We start from the raw sequence: 25,210 nt of genomic DNA, 5'->3' as shown, positions 1-25,210 counted from the left end.
CTTTCCCTCCTTTCTCTGTCACAAGACTCCCTTTCCGTTTCCAAAGACTGATCTCCCTGTTTCCTACTTTTCTTCCTTCTTTTCTTTAGCTCTGTAAATTATTTACACTTTGGCTTTCTCATATGAGAAAAACCATGTGACATTTTAGCTTGCATGTCTGACTTATTTCTTGGCGTCACGGTCTCGGGGGGTGTCCAGTTCCACAAACGACTATAATCTGTCTTCCCTACAGCAGAGCAGTGCTCCATGGTGCATCAACACCACACTGTCTTTATGCACTTATCTGCTAACGAACTCGTGGGCTGCTTCCGGTTTGGCTGTTGAGACTCACTACAAATGAGTGTGCATGGCTCCCTGTGAGGCGGCCGTCTTCACAATTATGTGAGTGAAGACCAGGGCACCATCTCCAAAAGTGAGCGAGAGGGACACCGAGCACCTCGCCCTTACTAGCCCTTCAAGCACCGCCCCCGCCCTTAAAACAGTGCTGAAGCAAGGACGTGCCCTGAGCTCACAGCCAGCGCAGATGAGAAACCACCCAGGACAGTCTCCGCACGGGCGGGGCGGCCGGGTCTGAACCCCACTCGCAGCCCCAAAGGGGAAGGAAGCACACTGCAAAGGGGAGGAGAGACTCACAGGACTCGGATCTCAGTGAGGAGCACACAGCCCAGGGGGACCGGTGCACTGGGCCTGGCCGCTTAGACGACAGAGCAAGTGAGGACCTGGAGGGGGGACAGGCCTGCTGCTCACAGGAGCTGATCCAAGACACCCCAACTGCCCACCTGGTTGCATTTTCTCTGCTTGAACAAAAGAAATTTCAAGCCAGAAAAGCTAGAACCATAGCTAGGATGCCCTGGAAGGTAACATAAGAAATAAAACCACAAAGTAGTATTTGGTTCTATCACAGAGTATAAGCTGTGCCCCAAAACCACGTGCCCCAGTACTGGAGAACCTGCAGAAGTGACACCTGACGGTAAATAAATCAAATAATGAAGAAACAGAGAAGTTCCACAACAGCTCAAATCTTAGCTCCAAATTCAGAATTTAGAAAGTTCAGTGTACAAGTATGACCCCAAAGGACAAGCGCGTCCTTTTACCGGGGTAACTGGAAAGGCAAGTTGCATCGGAGAAGTCTTCAGGGGCCTCGGTGGACCTGACTGTGGGCAAGGTGGGCTAGGGCTTGTGGAAAATGTGTCTCGAAGGCAGCGGCCACCTGGAAGGCACCCTCACGGCGTGGCCACCGTTCTATCTCTGTCCTGCCCACCCCACATCTCATTCATCATTCAGAGGGAGATGCTTACAAAATACGTAGATTTCAGAAACCCAACACAATTAATAATGTAATTTAGATTCAACACTGCCTCTTGGGCTAACACACTTGGCCAGATAAAGTAAAATTTAAAAAATAAATTCATTAATTTACTTTTAAATGGCATACACACAGATCTATAAATTTTTCTCTTGCTTAAATTCATATAAAAAAGAAGCAAACAAAAACAAAATGTCAATTGTATTGAAGCGGCTTCCTACAGGTCACTAATGTAAATATCTGCTAGAAAGAATTAATGCATTTCTTGCTAGGCAAGGGAGCACATGCCTATAATCCCAGCATTCAGGAGGCTGAGGCAGGAGGATCAGCAGGAGTATGACGGCAGCCTGGGCTACACAGTGAGTTCGAGGCCAGCATGGACTGCACAGTGAGACCCTGTCTCAAAAACAAAAAATTCTTCAAGAGACTTGAGATCCCAGCTGTGTAAGGGAGGGGTTCTTTTGAGGCCCCACACAACTGGGAAGCACCCAGATACAGGGGTGATTCGAGCCCAACGGGCAGAAGAGGGGACCCCAGACCTGCAGGCCCTGCAGCCATCCAGCCTGTGACAAAACAAGTCTGAGAGACGGCGTCTACCTTGGTGTCCTAACACCTAGGGTGGGGATGATAAGCCAGGGACAGGAGACTGAATGTTGTTTCCTTTCCAAACCCCAAAGTGGCAAAACTCAGGCAAATGGTGAGCACTTCAGACCCACAAGGAAGCGAGCCCTCTGAAGCCCTGGAGCCGGGAAGGAGGTGCGGACAGAGTGACAGCAGGGTGGGGAGGATCTCTAACTGCGATCTGAGATCCAGCTGGAATCCCACTAACTGGCCCGCAGCCGGGACCTAGCATGCCTGGCCATGTCTCTGTGGAGGGAGGGCATCTGCTGATGTGAGACAGAATCAGACAACAGTTCGGAGTGGAGTCAAGCCTACATGCGGCTGTGACACTACTGGAACAGCAAGTGCCGAGAGCCAGAATGGGGCAAGCCCCACCTCCTGAGGCACAGCCTTCTCCAAGAACAAAGTGGCGAGCCACTGCATTTATCCTGGCTAAATTAACCTGCGCCCTACAACTCTGCCTACTTTGTAGCTCCAATACCTCGCTAAAACTCCAGCCAAGATTGCTTTCCTTTCTGGCAGCGTCTGCCAACACCTGCAACACGTGTCTGGTCCCGCGGAGGACGCTCTGCTCTGACCACCCACCGGACTCAGCTGGTTGATTCTAAAGACTGGTCACAGCACAGGCAGAATGCTACGAAATCTAACTTCAAAGGCTTCCAGCTCATCTTCGCAGTACAGGACCCTGCTGCTGAGCCCGGGTGTAATTAGGAGTCTGCAGGCCACAGGGAAGAGGCGGCCTAGGCGGGCTCCCTCCTCCACCCCAGCCCAGGCTTCTCTTCCCTCCTGCTGCACACCCTGCAGGCCAGAGCTGCTAAAGACCTGAGCAAACACTGTCCCAAGGCTGCATAGCGCCTTCACTGGTAGCTCAGCAGTTGAGGCGCTCTGGGGAGTCAGCACCCCAAAGAAAGCCTCTGTTTAACAAAGTCCTGTGAGCACCGGCCTCCAGCTCCAGGCCACAAAGCGCTGGCCTCCTTGAACTCTGACCTGGGAGGACACTTGTCAGCCACATCTAATCCTGGTGCTGAGAGGACTTTACAGACACAGAGGCAGCTGGGATCTCGCTGCTGAAACGTGCACACTGCAAACCAGCACTGTTCGCAGGCCCAAGTGCAATTGTGGAACTGAGTCAAAGTGCTCTCAGGACCACCACGCGGGCCGAGGTTCGTGCCATCAGCACCCAGCTACACAAAGGCCTCCTTAACCAACCGGAGGCGGCGTTTTCAGTATCCCGTCTGCCTTGCTTCTTCCTGAAGAATCAATCAGGAATTCGGGCTGACCTCCTTCCCCATCTCCGGCCAGAGGGAGACGGCGGCTCAGCCCGGCCAGGGTGGTCGTCCTCCTCACTGCACATGACATCACCGGGCTGCACAGGAAGTGTCGGGCCTGTGACGGATTTTCCTATGCTAACTCTGCAGTTAGAGTGTAAAAGTGGATCAGCACGCACATGGAGGGCCTGGTAAACATTTACGTCCACCTTTGTAAATATAAAAATAGAGAGGTCTGTTTTTCTTAAAGCCATAAAGGTCCTTTTGCTTACTTCTAAAGCTCCATTAGCGACCCGAGAGGCCTGGAGACTCTTTTCTAATTAAAGAAGTCCAAATAGTAACTGCCAGTAGCCTGTAGGTGTTAATCCTGAGCGGTTTGTTTCTGCCCCAGAAAGCCCCCGTCTGGGCGCACCTCGGCCACCAGGCTCGCAGTCCGCATCCAGGCTGGTCCTCCCACCGCTCAGCCCCGGTGGGGTCATGGACTCCAGCAGAGAGCCAGGAGAGCCCGGGCCGAGGGAACTGCAGCCCGAGCTGGGCCTCCACCACCACCACCACGAAGCTTCACCGCGGCCGGGGCCCGGTCCTGCCCCGCGCAGCCCCGCGCGCGGCTCTCAAGGCCACCCGTGACCACTCCTGGAAAAGGCACAGGTCAAAGGCGCCATGCTGGCTCCCACACAGGGACCCTCACCCCATGCCCACGAGCCACGGGGGACTGGCAGGCAGCGCCGGGGACTGCAGCCTGCATACCACTCGGGGCAGGTGACACAGGCTGTGCCTCCAGTGTCCCTCTGCTGCCCGCCAGGCCCCTGTCCTGGCCGGGTCAGCAGACACAGCGACTGCGACAGGGCCTGCTGGCTGTGAGCGGGCCGCACACGCTGCACCAGGGCATCTGTGCAGGCCAGGGGCGGCCACGCAGACGCCTGAGGAAAGAAAGCATCAGGCGGCGTGGGAGGGTAGCAAAGGGCAGGGGAGGGGAGCAGTGGGGTCTGCAGCGCACGGACCACACAGCACGTGCACCCTGAACACAGCCTAGAAAGCAAAGGAACTAAACCAGAAAGCCTTAAAACTGCTCGTATTGAGCCAGCGGGGGAGAGGGGAGCCTAGCTCAGCCCGACTGCCCTGAGGGACACATCAGTGCCGGTCCAGGACGGACCACCGGGTGCCACCTGCCACAACCTGGCCAGAGGACGCATTGAAGATAGGCCCAGGTTCAACTCCAGAACCAGTGACAACAACATTACGAACAGCGACAGTGACGGGACACAGCAGCTGCTACCCAGAGCTCACTGACGTGGACAGTTATAAACCCTATTTGAAACATGAGAAAATCTGCCAGGCCTTGGGCAGTCAAGTGCAGGGCAGCACCATCTACCCAGGGGTGGCAAACCCATGGCACCCGTGCCGCAGCAGGCTGTTTGTATCATTGAGACCCCTAAAAGGCTCGCCATCGCTGGCCTAGCCTGTCACCCTCCCAGTGGGATGAAATAGGAAAAGGCATCTCTGTGACAGGTACCAGAGGCTGACCCTGCCCGAGAGAGATGTGATGGCACACCCAGGGACACGTGGACGAGACCCTCACCTCCCCAGCCTGCTCAACAGCCCAGGCCTTCCAGGCCCAGCTTCCTGTCCTACCTGCGCCCTGAGGCCAGCCACACCCCACAGGGCGACCTCAGCACCACCAGCCCCTCAGCCACGGGGCAAGGAAAGGCGGCTGGGGGGCACAGGCCAGGCAGCGGTGGGCTCGGGAAGTAAAATCAGAAGCCCGGTCCAGCTGCAGCGTGTGCCAGGCCTGGCAGCAGTCGGGTTGTAGTAGTTGGCAGACGAGCATTATGCTCTATTTTCGTGTCTCGGTCAATTCTGCACAGGTGTGGTTCCATTATGCCAGAGTGGGTTATTTTGCCTAAACTCTAGTGGACTGCACTTTATGAGAAACTGAATGAATTTTAAAAATACACAAGTATGAAAATACTAGTTTATGTACAATTCTATGAATGGATAATTATCAAATAGAAGGCTCTGCACTAATAATTATATTTGACTTTGAGGTGCACCGTGCAATTTTTGATAGATTTACCTGCATAATTACACTTTTCCTGGAGTATTATTAGCTTTCGGGTGGTGATTCTAATATTAAAATAAACACACACCAAGACCTCCTGGGACCACACAGTAGGCACTGATGTCGGCTCTGAGGCTGCTCTCCCACAAGATATTTGTGTTGACATTTTAAGAATAGAACATCGCTCAAAAAAAGGAAAGAGACAGGAGGAGCCTGATACTAAGAAATGGAGAGAAACGAGGGGCGATGGAGACAGGACAGAGAAGGGAAGTGAGACACTCGCCAGGCGTGGAGGACTCGGCCACAGCTCTGTCTCAGGCTGGTCAGCGTGGCTGCCGGCTAGGGCTCCCCGCCACACAAACATCGCAATTTACTTTTGCTTTTCCGGCCAGGACAAAGGCCCCAAAACAGAGAGGTTCACGGTGCAGCTGGTTCCAGGGGGCTGGGACACACCACCACCCCGCAGGGCCTGGCCGTGTCCATCGGGGCCTCAGGACAGCAGAGAGGAGGAGGCCTGTGGTGACCGTGGGCCAGGTGCTCATGGCGGGAGCCAGTCACGGGCGCCAGACCACACACACCCGCCTCTCGAGGCTGGTGGGGAGACGCTGGGGGCACAGACAGCCGAGCTGGGGCCTGCCTTTGCCCTCAGCCGACTGGGGAGAGTGAGGAGCTGCCGAGTCCCGGTGTATCCCGTCCGAGATGGAAGAGGCAGACTGCACTGCACCGGCATCCGTGCGGAGAGACGGCCATCACTCGCCAAGCAGTGCCTGGCCCAGCCCCAGAACACTCTGCTTCCAGGGTTACTCCACCTCCTAACAGCCCTCGGAGGAGCAGCTACTGTCACCCTGGGCCACAGATGAGGAAACTGAGGCAGAAGTCGGGCAAGACAGCATGGGGGAGTCAAAGCCAGCAGTGGAACCGCGGGGTCCACAGGGCCCAGCCAGCACACAGTGCCCTCCAAAGACCCAGAATCAGGCACCCAGCTGCGGCCGGCTGACTGCAGAAGACCGGGGCCTCCTCCGCCAGCTGCTGTCAGGAACAAGGCCAGGCGCTTCTGTAGGGAAAACAAGCCAGCAAACCAACCTGCTTCTAGCCATCGTGCTGGTTACAGGAGAAACTAATTAAAATCTCACAGTAGTGAAACTACCAGTGACCTTTACTTTCAAATCTTAACCTTGTTCACCTCTACGTCCTTACAGTTCCGTATGATACTGCTTGTTGAGGCCGGGTGTGGTGGCGCACACCTGTGACTCCAGCACTTGGGAGGCTGAGGCAGGGGGATCTCTGTGAGCACAAGGCCAGCCTGGGCTATGTAGCAAGATCTTGGCTCAAAAAAAGAAAACAAGAATACTATTTGTTGTATGACTGGGTTTGTCTGATAAATCCTACCATCTAAATTGGATAGCTCCTTTCAGCCCACTTCTTGTATCAAATAACAGAAAATACACCCAAGAACACCTGACACAGAGCTGCATGGGGCACCATCCCTGGACTGTCTGAGTCCAGTGGTCAGAGACAGGCTGAGATCTGCTCAGCCCTCAGGGGGTTTCTTTCCCTCTGACCTGGGAGCCGGCCGCACCCACTCCAGCCCCGCACCCAAAGTCCAAAGTCTGGGTGGTGGCGGGGGCTCTGCACTACCAACACCTGCGCTGACAGCATGGGCGGCCTCGTCTGCCCTTGTTGTCTTCCAACTGCTGCCTGGGACCAGAGTGGCCCCAGTGGTCTCAGGCCTGCTCAATGCCCTTCTGAAATCCAGGAGAAACGAGCGCCGGCCACACACAGCCACACTCGGAGGGCTTTCCGACGCACCTGCACGTGGCTCTGCAGGTCCCACAGGCTTTGGGGAGTCAGCAGGGTGAACCCAAGAGCATCCTGGCCTGGCGACAGCTCCTGTGACATCGCACACGATGCTCGGCACAAAAACAGCACACAGATCTTGATTTGTCAGGGAACAAATCAGCTTTATCTGCTCATTGTGCAGCTGAGTGTCATAGGTATTTTAGGAAACGTAATTTATGGGTCCTTATGCAGTTAGATATGAAATTAAATCACTGTGCCTTCCAGAATCATCAAAATATTTCCGATTAAGCAGCACGCACTTCTTGATGATGTCCCAAAGTTCCTGTCCTCGCCCCAGCCTCTGCCCCATCTGTGACAAACCAGTAAGAGGAGGAGGGGCCGTCCGCCACAGAGTGGCGGGGTTGTCCCTGACACCCATGCTGGCCCAATGCCCCCATGTCCCCCGTGCCTTCCTCACCCGGAGAGGCAGGTCCCCAGGGTGGGCCCAGAGCTCATCTGTCTGGAGCCTGGCTCCGTGTCGGGCTTGCTGGGTGCCCAGGGCCTGCTTTTCTCTGCCCTCCTCAGCTGTCGGTCGCACACACATCTGTGCAGTGCCAGGTTTCGACACACAGCGAGCTCTGGGTTTGCAGACTGACTCCCAGTGACAACGTCATACCTTCCCTGTTCTCCAAGGACTGACGGAGGCCTCCCAGGGACAGAAGGGAACCCCAGCTGGCCACGGGGTGGACCCTGGGTGGTGAGCCCAGTGACCCGCTCAGCCGGCCAGAACGCAAGGTCGGGAGCCCAGCACCTCTGGCTCGGGGCAGTCAACCAGGTGTGCAGGTCCCCGATTTGCAGCACTCCACCTGGTTAGATCCCACCTGCCCAGGGACCCAGACACGTCCAGAACAGCACAGCGAGTCACACAGGAAGCCCCTCTGCCTAGAGCTGGGTGCACGCAGGTAAAGCTCTTCTCTGGTAACACGCCTCCTTCCAGTGCACCCACAGTTTTGGTTCCGTGAATGTATTTCCATAGATAGCCTGAGTTCCATCAGTGCTGACTGACCCCTTAGTGTGAAAACGCAGCTATCTATCGCAAACAAACCCTTCTCTCCGCAGGGCAAGGCCACCTGCACCCTCCAGGACTCCAAGGTGCTGGGAAACAAGGCCCAGCCCTTCTGCCTGCTCAGTCTGAGAACCGAGCAGAGTGGGGCTAGAGAGGCCCAGCAGGAACAACCCAGTCGGACTGCTGCTCCTGCGTCTAAGACGTCACCTTCAGGACTGCCACAATCCCGCTCTGCCACAGGCTGTCGGCAATCAATTCAGGCACAAGACAAACTTGTCTCAAGGGCTCCCAATGCCTCTTTCAGAAAATCCCCATCCTGCTGCACCAGCACGATCTGGAGGCTGACCGAGAGGGGACTGTCATCAGCTATTAACTCGGGGCCGGGCAGGAGACATCTTCACAGAGGACTGTCCTTGTGCAAGCAGAAGCACCCGGGCCCAAGCCCACACAATGCTGAGCATGTGCCTCTTCCAGAGGAGAAGACCAAACTGTGGGTGGAGCAGGACTGTTACAAAACAAAATATGAAATCAATTAACTAAACTTTTCTGAATGACACAATGTCTTTTTACCCTTCTACATCAAAAAAAAAATTTAACTCTTACTATAAGGCAGAGGTGAGAAAGAAAGTGAGTCAATGAAAAAGAAATTTTTTTTTTGGTACCGGGGATCAAACTCAGGTCCTTGCGCTTGCACAGCAGGTAGTGAAACCACTGGGCTAAATCCCCGGCCCGAAAAATGAATTTTAACAATTGGCCTCTCACCTACAATGAACCAAATGAAAAGAGATTTCTCTTCAAAGTGTAACCATATTTGCACGTAAGTGCTGCAGTCAACCACTTTGATTTACTCGTGCTAGGCAGAGCCTCCAGACTCAGTTGTCCCTCATTGGTGGCCACTCCTAAATCCTTCTGGATCAAAATAAACACACAAAACTAATGCTTCACAATTGATTTGAAAACCAAACACTTCCCTGTTATATAGTATTAGACATAATAACAAAGAATATGGAAATAACACGTTATAAGGTTAAGTGAAAATCATGCATATGGTCTCAACCTCAACTACAGAGCTACGACCAAAAAGAACCCAAAATGTCACTTAGGTGTTTGGTCCAGAGGGAATTTTTGTTCACGTTCTCCTTTTTAAGTTTATTTTTGTATAAATAACAAATATTACTTTATCATTAGAAAAAGATTATAAAAACTGAATACATTGATAAGGAGCTTAGATATACAAGAATGTTATCTAATAAAATAGGTTCTTACAAAATGCTATGCCAAGGTAGTAATATTTAATTTTGTTAAATTCAAAACAAGATCCCTACTCAGTATAAAAATATATTTGTTCACTCAGTCACCAACTCCAAAACGCCCATCTTCAGTTTGTGCCTACGAAACTCTGACCCTGCAGATGGACAGGAAGGGCAGCCCCCCAGAAGGCAGGGCAGTCACTCACCTCTCTGCACCCGGCTGCCCCCAGCTAACGGGTGATGGACTGCACTGCAGGGTTGCAGGGAGCACTGAGTTCACGCGTGTCGGCACCCACAACAGCCACCATGAAACACACTAGCAAGTCAGGGACAGGAACGGTTCGGGTCCCGTGTAAAACCCAAGGCTGACATCACAGATTCTAGCAGTGACGTTCACCCTGCCCAGACTGGGGAAGTCCACACAGGCGTGCGTTTCAGAAAACGGAAACTTCGCATTATTTATTTATTTATTTATTTTGGGGGGTACCAGGGATCGATCCCCACTTTACGTACTTTTAATTTTCAAAACCCCTTAAACTTTCTCGATTTTGTTCTGGCCAAGTGGTCCATTCGAAGCTGAGCTGCGACATGAGAGTCTAGACAAGGCAGAGCTGGCACTCTACCCCGCGGCTCGCTTCCCAATGCAGCGGCCACCCATCCGTCCATCCATCCGTCCGTCCATCCATCCATCCATCCATCCGCCCATCCATCCATCCGCCCGTCTGTCCATCCATCCGCCGCGGTGCCAGGACCTGGCTGTGCTGGGTCTCTGCCAGGACACTTGGGCACGCTGGCTAATGGGTGCATGGACTGCGATCTGCTGGAGAACCAGACTCAAGACTCCTGACCTCTGAGTCTCCATGCAGTTTTCCGCTCCACAATCTTCTGGCCGTGCTCCAGGGCCCAAAGTTATGAAGTTCTCTCTTCCACATACGTCTGCCTGCTCGGCTTCCCCCAAGAGCTCCCCTCGCCCTGACGTGAGGCGGCGCAGCGCTGCTGGCTTTCAAGGGCACATTCTCTCCTGGGCGAGCCGAGGGCCAGCGGATGCTCAGCTCCCACCCTGCTCGAGCATCTGGGCAGTCCAGGGTCCCGGGGCCACGCGCCAAAAGCAGGAGTGGACACAGGGCCACTTCCCGCTGCTCCGCAGGTAGGTGGAGGACAATGGAGCCGGGGTCCTGAGAGGACAGACACGGGCACAGTGGGCCGGGCAAAGCTGGACCACGCCCTGTGCAATGTGCACTAACACACGCAGAGAAAGGCCCACAACTGCAATGCTCCGAAATCTCACAATCACACAAATTCTACAGTGTGGCTGATGATGCCTTTACAAATCAAAAAGAAAAGGAAGGTAGGAAGTTTTTAGAAGAAATCAATATTACAAAAGTCTCTATGGCCAAGACCTCTTCTCTGTGTAACACGAATTCAAAGCCAACTTCGCTGAGAGCTGGCAGGAGCCCGTGTCCGGGTGACGCGGTGCAAAGGGCCCACCCCACTTGCTTTTTACCAAATGCTCCATATCTGAAAGTCATCTTCTGTGTGTTCAGGGGAGAGAGGGGCCTGGGGATTGAACCCAGCACCTGCCCTAAGCTTCATCCTAGTCCTTTTTATGTTTTATTTTGAGACAGGGTCTTGCTAAGCTGCTAAGCTTCCCGGGCTGGGCTTTCAGGTGCAATCCCCCTGCCTCAGCCTCTCAAAGTACTGGGATTACAGGCCACCATACAGCATCTTCTTAAAGCAGAAGGGACCTAGGTCTTCAGCAAATGACTCACCCCTGCGTTTAAAATCTATGCATTGGAAAAAGACATGCTTTAGAAGTGAGTAGAATAAAAAATTAAATGTAGAGTTATCATATCAGAGTCTCACCAACATCAGGCTGCAGGTTTCACTCCTGTAACTTGTCGGAGACATTCATGTCCCTGAGACACAGCTACTGCTAAAGGCCTGTGTGCCCGTGGGTCTGTCCCTTCACCCGGCCCTGAGCCAGTGCCCCTGTGAGTCGTGGGCATGGATGCTGAACCCAAGAAGGGCTCTACATCATGAAAAGTACAGCAAAGCTCACTGCTCCGCAGCCAACTACCACAAACACAACGGAAGCCAAAGCTCTGCTGAGTTCTTCCTGCACCGTGGAGGACAGAAGGAGCTCTTCATGAACTGTTTCCACTGGCAGGATTCTTGAAATTAGACATTCAGACAGGAGGTGCAGTGCGTTTCATGAAGTGCCACCCACTCCAGTCCAGGCGTCCCCAAATCAGGCCTGCAGTCTTCACCTCTGCAGATGCACCCCGAGGCAGCGGTCCACCAGCTGACCTTCATGAGCCGCAATCACAGCCTGTGTACTACAGGAACAGTAAACAGAGGAGCAGGGAGCTGTACACATCTGCACTAGATATCCAGCCCTCACTTCACACTGGGCAGGGAAGCGAGGTGCGTGCTGTTATACACCAGGCTCTGCATGTGCGTGTGCATACGTGTGCACAGGCGTGGGCACAGCTTCTGTGGCACTGCAGAGGTGACCGTCGGGTCTGTTCAGGGGCCATGGTTCCCGTCAGGTCCTAGCGAGGATGGGGCACAGCTAGGACCCACTCGCGTGGTGCTTCCCACCCCACTGCTGGGAGCTGTGGAAGTTTTTAAAAGGAGCTTGCTTATTAACATCTGCTCCAAGGCCTGACATTTCTAAATATGTACCTTTCTCAATACTGCCTTATAAAGAGAAAAAGAAAAAACTGCCAGAAGACTCCCAAACAGGAGAGTTTAATTAAAAAAGGAAAAATGGGGTGGGGGGGGTGCGGAGAAAGAGGCAGAGAAATCAAGGTAAGACAAGAGACAGAGGGAAATGTTCTCCACGTGGAAAGTGCCGAACTTCCAGAGCACACAAACCTGGCTTCTAGATCACGTTCATCTTTTAAACTGTCCTCCTTCAAAAAGAAAAAGTGTGAATTTCCGAATTCCTTCCCACGGTTACGGCTGAGTTTACTAGGTTTTTATTGAAACTATAATATTTGAAGGAATTTATAGGGTTAGGGTTCTCATTAAGTTTAGCAAACAAAAATAATTCTGAATTAAAGCAGCAAACATAAATTTAGAATTTTTTTGAATTTATGAGGATAGAAAAATCCACAGATTCAAGAAAACTTAATGCATCATTGACCAAGTATAATTTATAGACTTGACTATCTCCTACCTGGAATAAACCAACTCTTTTTTAAAAGAGTATAAAATAGGAAAATTTGTACCTTTACTAAATATTTCATGATGTTAAAGATTATCTTTGTTAGGAGATGATGGAATTGTAATATGTTTTTTTAAAGAGCCTTTACCTTTTAGCTGTATTAATAAAATATCCGGATAAAATACGAGGCCAAAGTCACTTTCAAAGAATCAGGTGGGAAAGGGTGTAAACACGCAGGGGCAGAGATGATGCTGGATTGTCTGTGAATCGCTCCTGATGACCCTAGATCAGGAGGTCACAATTAATCCCAGCTGTTTCCATAAAAAATGTTTAGACATTTTAAGAAGTGAAATTTTTAGAGAATTCCACGTAGTGAAAAATTTAAATTCAAAGATTACTTGTCTTAATGATGAAACTGGCCTTAACCATAGCTTCTGCATATGGATTTCCCCAGAGGCGCGCTGTACAGAGCTGGCCCACAGGATGAGCCAGTAACAGCGGTGGAGCCACTGCTTTGTAACAGAAACGCCCTTGCTCTTCTGCCCGTGGGCCTCGTTCTGTGTAACCCTGGTCACAGAATGAAGTCCTGCCCTCACACAGCCCCTGACACTGAGCAGCTCGGGTATGGTTCCCCAGCATCCCCAGAGCACCTCCTCAGCAGCAGCAGCCTTGATGCCCGGGGCTCTGCCCCACAAACAGAGCCAAACCACCCTGGAGAGGAGGGGACGAAGATCACCGGAAGTGGAGACAGCTGGATCAATACAGTCAAACTGCACGTCACTTCTGATGAAAAACATCGCTAATTCATGAATGGGAACCAACTTCCCAGGGATGCTCAAAGGAAGGAAACTTCTTACGGATGAAGTTTAGTAAAGATGAAACTTGTAAGTCTCCCTTTTCACTCAGCATGCATGTGGGCCTCGTGCTGTGCCGTGAATTCCTCTTTTATAAGGGAATAAAATCATTTCCAGTGAGTTCAGACCTGATTATTGAAGCTTCAAGAAGTAAACTGACATTGTAGGAGTGTGGGGATTTCTCCAGAGAAATAAATAACATCTCCGAGCTCTGCCGTCCTTCCTTCCAACCCTGACTGGGAGGAGAAGAGTTCCAAGACCCTAACCCAGGTGTGGACATCCCCACCCTGGGAAAAGGATGCAGCTCTCAGGTGCGGAGTTCGCCTTTGGGACCCAAGACGGGGTTTCCTAGGAGACCCCATCCAGGCCTCTCACCTGGCCACTTATTCATGTTTCCAAAAGCAGCAGGCAGGAGGAATTCCCAGGCATTTGCTATGGAATGAAGCAACTATTTAGTTATAAATTAGCACCAAACTTGTAGACAAATTTATATGCTCTGATTCCACATACTAAACTCAGGCATATTCAAACTATAAAACGGAAGCTCCCTGAAAGCAGGCTTTGTTTTTCAGTTGTTTCTCTCTGAAAGCCAGAAGAGTGATGCATGCACCAGGCACTGAAGACTGCTGCTCCATCTGAAGGACCGCAGTGCTCAGGGAGCAAGACTCTCGTGGGACTTGGGAGCAGAACTGAATACCTGATGCTGGGCCTCTAGCTAGCTGCAGAAGTTGGCTTCCACAGACAGCAACCCTTTGGGGTTCGGATTGATTGTTTTTAATGAAGGCCATCTCGGTTAACTTAAAGACCCTGTTTATAGAGCTCACCATGGAAATCAAAGACACACAGCAGTGTCTTTCTCAATGTGGGCAAGCATTGTGACTCCGCAAGCACCCAATCCAGAAGTGCCTGCCTTCGGGCTGAGGTCAGAGGTGAGAAGCAAATGCAGCCTGCTGGGGGCAGCCTGCCCATAGCCCTCAGGGAGGGGAGCGCCCGGGCCTCGAGTTAAGGACCTGCGGGGTCCCGGGGTCTTCTGAGCTCACTCCTCACCCCAGCTGCACCCTGAGACAGGCACCCCTTTCTTTGCCTCCGCTTCCCCTTCTGTAAAATGGAAAAAAGACAGTAACTCACTCAATTCTATGAGAAACCCACATTATAAATGGCAAGAGAAAAGATGGACAACAGGAAATAGGGAAATCAATCTTTCGCAAAAAGGAAGGAGGTGGAGAGATGGAGGGAGGGGAAATGAAAAGAACCACGATATGGCGGGGTTCACACACCACCTTGCACAGCGAATGTGACCACTGTGCACTGCAGACCTTTGGTCCAGGAAATAAAAAATTTCAAAAACTCCCTTCAAAAGGCCATTGCAAGAAGTAAATGAGTTAATACAGATGAATCTCTTAGAGACCCTTTCTGTGTTAATTGCTCAGTTGTTACCTGGTAGGATTAAAACTCCAAGAAATCCCTCGGCTCATCCATTACAGGGGCTCATTAATGACTATTGATCCTTTTTTATCTTACACAGAAAAACAGAAATCCACGTGTGTGATATGTAAGTTTCACATTTGTGATAAACATGGACACTGTGGACTGCTTATCAAAATGTGGGAATAAGTAAAAATAGCTTCCCACTCATCCTGGGGAGAATTCAGGAAGGAGGAGAATTTCATACTTTCATAAAGACACTTTCATACTTTTATAAGGAGAATTTCATAACTTTATTTCTTTCTGATTATGAGAAAATCCCACAGAATGCCGTGGCCCGCCCTGCTGACATTTTATATACTTCCCTTGTCTCTCTGCACAAGTGTGGGATTCTATATCGCTGCAGTAATTAACAGTCTACCTCATTCACATAACATTTAGTAAATACATTTTTCTGTGCCACTTTTCAAAACTATCACTGAAAATGAGTACATAGAGGTAATTATTGGAACATAAATAAGAAATGGTGTCTAACATACCTCTTCTTAAATCTACAGTTTCGACACCAAAAATACCCTGTTGGAAGAGATTTGGGTTTATTTATTGCCCAGTATGTTTGTTTTTAAATAAAATCCTCTGCTCAAAAATACATTTTATAATTTATTTTGAAATTTACAGAAAGCAGAGGATAAAATGTCCACTTACAACTAAGCCGAACCTGCAGGTGGGCATCCAGCTGCCCTTGCTGCCTGCTGACTTGGGCAGGAACCCTGACGGGGTGGCTAACAGAAAGGCCCAGGGCAGAACTGAGAAGGAAAGGAGATGAGGAGGAAGGTTATCTCCAGTGAAGCAGGAGCTGGGAGCAGTACCCAGGGCTAACACCCCTCTCCTGAGAGCCCTGGCACATCTGAGCCACACACTTCCTGTGGGCCATCATCCTGGGAGATGCTCGGGGCCACATTCAGGCCCTTTGTCCACCCAATCTGGGAAGGGCAGACACCCTGTAGCCTGGAGCTTTCGCACACACAAAGTGGTGCATCTATGACACCCTGAGAATCACAGCAGGAGAAGGCCGTGTTTCAGAAGTGAGGACACAGGTCCTCTAGGGACAGAAGTGAGGATGTGGGTCCCCTAGAGTCAGGAAGGGAGGACACAGACCCCCTAAAGACAGGGAGGACATGGGCCTTCGGGGACAGGAAGTGAGGACACAGGTCTCCTAGAGACAGGAAGTGAGGACACGGGCCCTCTAGAGACAGGAGGGGAGGACACGGGCCCTCTAGAGACAGGAAGTATGGACACAGGCCCTCTAGAGACAGGAAGGGAGGACACGGGCCTTCAGGGACAGGAAGTATGGACACAGGCTCTCTAGAGACAGGAAGTGAGGACACGGGCCCCCTAGAGACAGGAAGGGGACACAGGCCCTCTAGAGACAGGAAGTGAGGACACAGGTCTCCTAGAGACACAGTTCTATGATTTATGACAGGTCTGTCCCTCTTCTCTTGTAGATCCCAATATCTGGCTTTCAAAACACAAAAGGCCACTGTAACAGTGGAGGGGCATCGCTGGACGGGGCCTCAGCAGGACTTCTATCATCCTTTGGAAGCAAATATGCTTTCTTAATGAAATGCCTTGGTCACAGGGAGGAAGCGCCCTCAGAGAAGGAGAAACCAGTGTCCTGCTCACAGTGCAAGGGTGATGTCTGACCACTGGGCTCAAGCGCCATTCCAAAACATCACACTGCTATGCAGACATTCTTCCACAGGCAGCCTGAAATTCCCTTCCAACTAACTCATTTACTGACAAACTTTTCTGCTCATATCAAAATGAAGAATCATGTTTCAATAGCTTGGTATTTAAAACAGGCTTGGTGCAGGGCGTGGTGGCACAGGCCTCTAATCCCAGCACTTGGGAGGCTGAGGCGGGAGGTTCACTGAGAGTTCAAGCCCAGCCTAGACTACATAGCAGAAAAAAATAAATAAAATAGGCTTGAGCAAGCTGCTGTCCCGGCAGCATGGTCCTTCTTAGTTCTCCAACACAGGGACACTGCAGCCTCTCCAAAGCAGAGATTTGCCAGGGCGTCCCCCAGCGCCCCACCCAGGAGGGTCACAGAAAGATAAGCAGCAGAAACAAGGCAAAGAAGAGAGACCTTCGCACCTCAGAGCTCCTGCCCTGCATCATCAGAACCCCACCCACTGCTGGCTCCTCCTGCCCTGCCAGGCTTCTTCGAGGCACAGCAGCTTCCCACGCAGCCCTTTGGAGCAGGACCCTCACCCCACACTGAACATTCCTAGGGGTCTGAGCAATAGCAAAGATCTCAATGTTCACTTCAAAATAAACCCAAAACAGAGGTTAGTAGGCTAAAGCAAAACACACACACGTGAACTTCTCTGCCCCGAGAGATGACTGCGGCAGCCCTGGTGATAAATCTGCTCGCTCCCCACACCTGTGAGCTCACGCGCCTCCTGCCAGCCCCACTGGGAAAGGTGTAATGTTTAGCACTTTCAGACCAATTTTTCCAAAACAATTGTCTTGGCCTTGTTTCCAGATGTGCCCCATGGGGGATGCGCCTGGCCCACCAGGCTGGGCATGGCAGGCAGTGCAGCTCTGGTGGCAAGTCCCGAAGGCCTCTCCTCCACAGGTGCCAGAAGCAAATCCTGGCCACTTCGCACTCCATGTCCCATCGTGAGCTCGAGGGCACCCAGCCCGCAGTAACAGAGATGGACGGCCTGTCAGACAAGGAGCTGGCACACCACATGGGGCCAGCGCAGGCTCGGGTCCCCTCATTCCGCTCAGGTGCACGGCCTGGGCAGAGGCGGCCGGGCCCAGGGTGCAGCGTGCCTGCATCCAATTCAAGTCCCTCCCGAGGGGAAGCAAGGTGAGGACACACCCTGCACCTCGCTGCTCCAAAACAGCAAAAATCCTTGGCTCTTGCACAAATATGAAGTAAAGATAATAATATATATAGGGAATTCATGTACAGAGTAAGACCTGGAAGTTACATATTTCTCTCCTAGTTATAACCACATTCATAAACCACACAATTCAATCATTTCAGCTGAAAAACAAGAATAATAATTCCACTGGGTGAAAAAAAAATGTGGCCATTATTCAAGGTTTGGGAGTGTTTTGTCAACTCTTTGGCGTCAAAGAACAATGAGCTGTGCTGCAGAATGAAACAAGACACTCAGGACGGCTCCCCAGGGTACAGAGCACACATAAAATAAGGATGCAATTTTAATAGTTGATTAAATAGGTAAAAGGAAGTGACTGCAAAGACAAGGGTTTTTTTTCAAATGAATGGACCATATCAAAGCTACAGAACAGTTTTCAAACATACAAAAGAGTAAGATGCACCCATTTCCTGCTGTTTAATTAAAAGGTGACCGTAAACTGTGGAAGCCGTAGTCCCCCAGAAATAAACTTAGAACACAGAGTGCTTACACGCCATGTATTAAGATAAAGTTTGGGTAAACTCTCAGCACCAGCCCAAGGCCCGCTGTGCACTCAGAGAGGACATCAGGGTTAGGGAAGCAAAAGCTGAGGACCCCGCTCTGAAGGAGGTGGGGTGGGCAGCTCGAGGGGTGCCGGACAGATGTTCCCCAAAAGACAAGGAGGCAGGACACATCAGGACGACCGCCCTGTCTGGAGGAGGGGAAGCCCCCGAGCCACGTGCTGGTGGGTCAGTCCCAGAAGAGGGCGCCTACCTTGGGCCTGGGCCGCGGAGCTGTGTGAGTAGCCCAAGGCCAGCAGGGCCGTCTCCACCAGCTGGCTGAACAGCACATCTTTGCGCACCAGGACGAACTCGGCATGCTCCTCCCTGTTGTCATACTCGAGAGAGCCATCCAGCTGCTCCACCACGCAGAAGACAGGCACCATCAAACCTGGGGGAGATTTGAGCAGAGCATGGGTTACCAGGAGCTCCAGCCCTGAGGACGAGATGGTGGCAAACGCTGCTCAGCTGCCATCAGGCAGCTTAGACTGCACTAGCCTCTCATCAGGGCTCCTATGGCAAGCTGGGGGCCCCATGCTACCACCCCATTGAAGAACTGCCCTGGCAGCGGCGGAAGCCCTGAGACTCCAGTCATTGAAAGTGAGGCCCACCGATAAGCTCAGGTCCTCGCATGCAGGTAGGCTCAGGGCAAGCTCAGAGCCTGGGTCTGCACGCCTCGCTTCACCAGAACTGCGAATCAGTGCTGGTGTTTTGTGAGCATACCACCCCAGCCTAGGAATGCATTCCCAAGCTCCCCTCCTAAGAAACCTCGTGGGGTGGGCCGCATGTTTGATTTCAGGGCCTGAAATAGTACACGAATATGTGTAGGAAAGGCAGTGAAAGTTGAAAAGAAGTTCCTCTCACAGGCTTTCTTTCTTAAATCATGGTAAACAGGTCATCAATTGGCCTGAAAAGATTCTGTTCATCAAAGCCTTAACTAATGTTTAGCTCTTGTCAAATATACATCCAAATACAGAACCTCATCTCCTTAAAATCATTTTATACATTAACACTGGTTACTACTGGAAAAAATATCTTCCTTTGTGTTTGCGGAGAAAAGTAAAGTACCCTAAAGAATAAAGCAAATTAGTTTAGTTGAAAATCTGTTGAAATCTGTTGTCACTGCAATATTTCTCTGCTTTGTATCAAAGTGTGAAAAGCTAAAAAATGTTTAATTCGCCAAACATTTTTAAACTGTTTTTTTTTATTTAAAAGAAGAAAAAAAAGTCATACCGGCATTTAAACCCTAACACAGCCAGGCAGAAGATCAAAGCTTTATCAACACACGAGCCATAAACACGGACTCTGCCCGCAAGAGTCACACAAGTCAGTATGAGGGGAGGAAGGGTCAGCCCAGTCCCCTCTTCGTGAGAAACTCAGAAGTCCCAAGGTGTGCGGCAGGTGGGGTGGGGCAGGTGGGAGGGTGAGACCCGGGCCTCAGGTGGCCCAGGAGGGGCCTGACACCGCCACCACTGTCCTGGGTGGTGACTCACACCCTTCTGAAGGGCACAGGCTGGAGCTGGTTCCCTGCAAACTACTGGCTCCCAGATTGAGCTTTTCGTTCTAAAGATAATACAATGGTACAACTGGTTCCCGTGTGCTAATTATTATTATTAAAGATAGTAAGTATTGGGTGCAATTATTAATGATAGCCATTATTAACAATAATAACACATATTAAGCATTGTTATCAGTACAGAGCACAGTAATTATTATTAAGGCTGCGCAGAGTCTAGAAAGCCCTGCCGGCCGTGCCTGGTATGGGTGCGAGTGACCCAGCTCAGAGCCCAGTGTCGGCTCTGAGAGCAGCAACACAGCTCCACGGCCTGCAGCGCACAGGCTGCCCGTATTGTGGATGGACGGAAGGGATCTGCAGGATGGGGCAGACCGAGCTCTCAGACAAGAAGAGGACAGCCTGGCCACGGGACGCTTCAGAAGCACCTCCAACAGGCCACCCCTAGAGGAGGTGGTGCTCTGTGCTGAGCCACGAGGCACAGTGCGTGACACAGAGCTGCACCGAGCTCTCTCTGCCCGCGCTGCTGTCTGGGCTTCGCTCACTCAGAGGAGGCCGAGGCCTACTGTGTGCTCCACAGGCCCCGCCTGCACAGGCAAGCACCGTGCAACCTCCGGCCCTCCAGAGGCAGGGAGCAGCCTGTGTTGTCTGCTCACCCTCGGGCTGGCCTGGGGCCCTGTCCACTACACCACTGCAGCTACACACAGGACCGGGCAGCCAGTGACCGACCACAGTGACCTGTGTGTGCAAAGGTAACAGCCAAAGCCACGTGCAGCCCGAGTGCACACATCTGGGCACCAGACGAGCTCTCTTCCTGAGTCCAGTGGCCCCAGACTGTTTTGCAGCCACTTCCCAGGACCACAGCTCTTTCCCAACCCTAAGGTCCCTGTTAAGCAGACAGAAAACACCAACAGCTCACTCAGAGGTCACAGAAGGTCAGGACGTAAGCACAGGGGTCTTGTGACTGCCGATAACTGAAACACTGCCTATGTACTGCTGTTCAGTGATTCAAGGAAGCAACAGGGAGCTGACAAGACAGCAAACGACACCTTCCAGCTAAAAGACAAGCACCAGCCAGCGTGGGCATTGCCTGCTCAGGAAAAACTAACCTGGACCCAATGACAGCTGGATTTGCTCTGAAGCAAATACATAGAAGCCACTACACTATCAGAAAAACGTTGCATTTAACCCTGAGAAAATATGGCCTTCCTTTCAGAATTTGATCTATCTAAATAATATTCTTTTTACAATAAAATGCAGTCTTTCCAAAAGAAGAGGAAAGCAGATAAAATACAGATGAAATTACTAGTGCCCATGACAAGAGAAATGAAAAACAGTAAAATAGTATAACTGAGGCTGAGCATGGGCAGGCATCAGCTCAAAGCTTTTAGCCTTTGAAACAGGAAGTCCCTAAGAAAACCAAACCCTGAAACGATGCAGGTGCACACCCCGAAAAGCAGACAGGTGTCTACTGTGCCCGTCACTCATGCACCCCACAGAGAAAGAAAAAGAAGAAAGCAACAAGGGGTGGAGACAGGAAGAAAGGATGCTCAGAATGTACTTCTAATGGCCAAGTGAGAATGGGAAGGGGGAATTAGTTCCAACAACAGAACAGCAGTGTAAACCGAGATGCAGCACTGCAAACTCTAGAAACAGAAGAAGCGGAGCTCGGGGACCGGCCCAGCTGCGTAGTGCGCATATGGCGGGACTGCTCTTCTATGGTAGCATGGACCCATTTCCAGATGATCAAGTGAGAACTTTGGACCTCTGATCAAGCCCTGCTAAGCCTTTTATAATTGCAGCAGGGAGCAGGTAGTTTAATCCGCAGGACAGGTGCCCGGGCCCCAGCTGTGCTCCAGACCTCAGGCCTGTCCTGGCAATCGGGTATTCGAGAAACTCTGTCATAGAAGAGGCAAAAGAAGCCTGGGACCCTCTCTCCAAATGTCATAGCTATGAGGCTGAACTTGTCAGTTCCATGACATTGTTTTTGAAAAAATGTGTAGGGTCGTAAAAAGTCAGACCATTTTAGCCAGATGTGGTGGTGCACACCTGTAATCTCAGTTATTCAGAAGGCTAAGGCAGGAGGATTGCAAGTTTGAGCCCAGCTGAGCAACTTAGTATATAACCCTTTCTCAAAATAAAATTTAAAAAATTTTTTTTAATTTGCTGTTGTTACTGGTCTCTGCAAGACACCAGCCGTGTGAACAGGAGGGAGAACAGTTAGATGGATAAACAGCACCGGCCGGGAGGCTGCGAATCTGGGTACCACTGCTTCCAGGTGGGCAAGCCTACTTCATCTGAGCTCAGTGAGATGTGCACCCTCCTCCCATGCACACGGTCAGGTCTCTGTCCCAGACCCTGATGAGGATTACACTGTGACGTGGCTGAGTACCTGACACAGTGCTCTCCAACCTCGCAGCCTGCGTTTTCTTTTTTCAGTCTCAGTACCAATTCCATACTTCGGGGAAAGGAACCAGGTTTTGTTTTCAGGGTCTGAAAGCAGCGCTCAGGATCCTTAGAGAAGCATTTCTTCAGAAGACAAACGATGCTAGTGCCACTGAATGCCTCAACACGACTCCGAGTAACCACAGCCTCCTACGCCACAGCAGTGGCTCTGAGGGCTGTGCCCACCATGCAGGCCTCGAGCCAGAGACCCAGACCCCAGGCCGAGCCTGCCCAAAGGGCCCTGACCACAGCACGCAGGCCGCAGCAATTCCCAGGCAGCTCCGCTCCTGCTGAGACGAGTGCAAAACACACTTTGTGTCTGAAAGGGCAAAAACCTAAGTAGACTGTGAACAACATTTAAAATTAAGTGCAAGTGGAAATACTATTTTGGACACATAAATAAAATTTATTATTAAAATCAATGCCACTTGTACCTGTACCTTGTTGAAATAGAGCCACTGGAAATGCGCCACTGTAGGGTGGCCTGCATCACACCCTCCCACCCAGCCAGCCACCCAATAGGCCCAGCGCTGTGCTGAGCACCAACGTGGCTCCCCCACCCATGCCCAGCTGAGTGCCAACCACACCAGGGCAGCAGGGCCAGGCAGCCTTACCAGTACCCTTTCGCTCACGCCCCACTCACTGCTTCCCAGGGCTGGGAGACCTGGGGAAAGCCAGCTCTGCTCACACCCCACGCCCAGCGTGACTTGGCCTCGGCAGGCGCTGTGGTTGCAGCTGCTCTGCCTGAGTTCGCCGACGGCCCACCCAGCAGACTTGTTAGTCCCCGCTCCTTAGGCCACCGCGCTGGCCGGGAAGGTGCTCCCCAACAAGGAAGCCCTCAGGGCCAGGGTCCCCACCTCAGCCCTGCAGCCTCACCCACGCACCCTATTTTCTCTTGGCCTCTCCCTGGGGAGAGGACCTGCTGTTTCGAGTAACTGAGAACTGAGACTCCAGGCGAGTGAGTGACATGTCCCCAGGAAACACCAGGCACCAAGGGCAGAGCTCGGCGTCCTGCCTGCATCGCATGCTCTCCTGAGACAAAGCCAAGCCCATGGCCCTTCTCGAGGGACCCTTTGCCCTGGCCCAGTCAGTGAGCAGCCTGGCCATGCCAACAAGCTCGAGCTCCTGCCAGGGGTGGGGGACGAGCATGCAGGAGCTGCCGGCCTCTCCTGCCTTGTCTGCCTGGCCCCTCCCTGGATGGAGTCCAGTGGCAGGCAATGGTGCCAGCCCTTCAGTGCTGGCGCTCCCTGCCCCGGGGCTGTGACTCAGTGCCCCTCACCTGAGCAGGTCCTGGAGCTGATGAAGGCCACAGACCTTTCTCTGCCCTCACTGCAGCCAAGGACAGGCCCTCCCTCGGCAACCTCTACAGTCACCTATCCACAGACCAGGCCGTGGAGAGCCTGCGACAGAGTCCAGCACAGGGCCAGAGCACACTGAGGCATGCAAGGGGCCCTCCCTTGACAAAGGTGCCAGAGAGACGAAGCAGTGTGACCACTCAAGAGCCTCGCGCTCTGTCTCTCCCTCACACAGCCTGAGTCAGAGACAAGGACACCAGCAGCCCGGCAGCACTCACCCCCGGCCTTTCCTTCCCACCCTGGAATGACAAGGAAGTTCGAATGCCAACACTCAAAACCCAAGAGGAAGGGGGACAGGGTCTCTCTGCCCTTGCTGGGGTCCCAGGCACAACTCCAGAAGGGGCCAGGCGTGTCTGCCCTGCCCTCCTGGGCCCCCGGCCGCCCCAGGGCTGCGTGGGACACAGCCGTGGTCCTGCCCCTCTGTCCCCTGCACACCCTCGGCTGGTTCTCTCAGAACCGCGCCTCTGGTGTGGCGCCGAACCTGGCGACAGAGGCAGCAGCAGGGCCTCACCCCGCTGCCCCGCCTCATGCCCACCACCCTGCATGGGCCCTTCCTTGGCAGGCATCATCGTGCACCAGTGACGACCTCTGCAGTCAAAGAAGTGCGTCTTCTCCTGAATTAACTTCCACAGGAAGACGTTCCAGGTAGTGTAGAGCAGGAGAGAAAACTACCTGCACTGCTTCCGGGGGGCACAGCACCAGCACGGAGGCCGCAGGGCAGCATGCAGGGTCCCCGGGGCGGCACACTGCCGCCGTGGTCTGCTTTGTCCTCGGCTCTCTCCACGACAAGGGAGGCCAGCAGGGGCCAGCAGGGACTTCAGTCCTGAGGACACGACACGGCCGGCTCCACCACTGGGGAGGCGCACAGAACCACAGGCGTGAAGTGCAGCCTGAGGCCCCCAGAGCCACGCCCCACGGAGGCCGGGTGCAGGTGGCCCCTCTGGGAAGGCCAGGCTCCGACCAGGCCCGAGACTGAGCTTCGCTCCGAAGATGAGCACAGAACCAGGCAGGGCAGGGGAGGGACAGCGTGCCCACCCAGGTCCTCAGGCCCGTGGGGGCCTCGGCGAGGGAGAGGCCGGGCTTCCACCCACCCTGTCCAGGCCTGTGTCCCCAGACCAGTCAACCTGAAGCCGCCTCCACCGGCCTCCTTAGCCTGTGTCCAGGGGCACACTGGGGCCACTCACCCAGACACAACGCCGGCCACCCTGGGCAGGCCAGACCTCCCCACCGGCCAAACTCCTGACATCAGGAGTGGCGGGAAGCAGGGGCACCCCCAGGTCAGCCTTCGCCCCTCCAGGCCCACCTGGGCCCCAAGTCAGTGCTGCTCCCTGTATCAAAACACTAATTCCTAGAGCAGCAGGTGGCTCGTGCCTGTAACTCGAGCACTCTGGGAGACTAAGGCAGGACGATCATTCAAGCCAGCCTGGAAAACTAAGCAACCTAGTGGACCCTATCTCAAAAAACAAAAAAGGAAAGGTAAGAAGACAAAATGCTAATTGCAGCTGATACTGATCGCTGCCATGAACCAGCACTGCCAATGCAGGAGCCAAACTGCCCAGCAGCCCGGCAGGCTCCTCCAACAGCGCCAGCCAGCAAGGAGCGCTTTCTAG

General features: G+C 52.5%; 1 protein-coding gene across 2 annotated transcripts in view; it reads right to left on the bottom strand.

Moving 5' to 3' along the window:
* Positions 1-25,210, bottom strand: part of Satb2 (SATB homeobox 2) — a 145,156-nt gene that overhangs the window by 106,907 nt on the left and 13,039 nt on the right. For both annotated transcript variants that reach the window (XR_015447058.1, XM_004871684.4), the window contains exon 3: positions 18,502-18,678. Coding sequence is in view for 1 of the 2 variants with exons in the window: in XM_004871684.4 (XP_004871741.1) it covers positions 18,502-18,678 (177 nt within the window). In the remaining variant the exon portion in view is untranslated. The remainder of the gene's footprint in view (positions 1-18,501; positions 18,679-25,210) is intronic.

Source organism: Heterocephalus glaber, unplaced genomic scaffold (genome assembly GCF_053883595.1).
Source record: "Heterocephalus glaber isolate CG9 unplaced genomic scaffold, H.glaber_assembly_v1.0 deba00001743, whole genome shotgun sequence".
In the NCBI taxonomy this organism is placed as follows: Eukaryota; Metazoa; Chordata; class Mammalia; order Rodentia; family Bathyergidae; genus Heterocephalus; species Heterocephalus glaber.
Note: the sequence above shows the minus strand (reverse complement) of the source record. Positions and strands in the feature narration are given on the sequence as shown.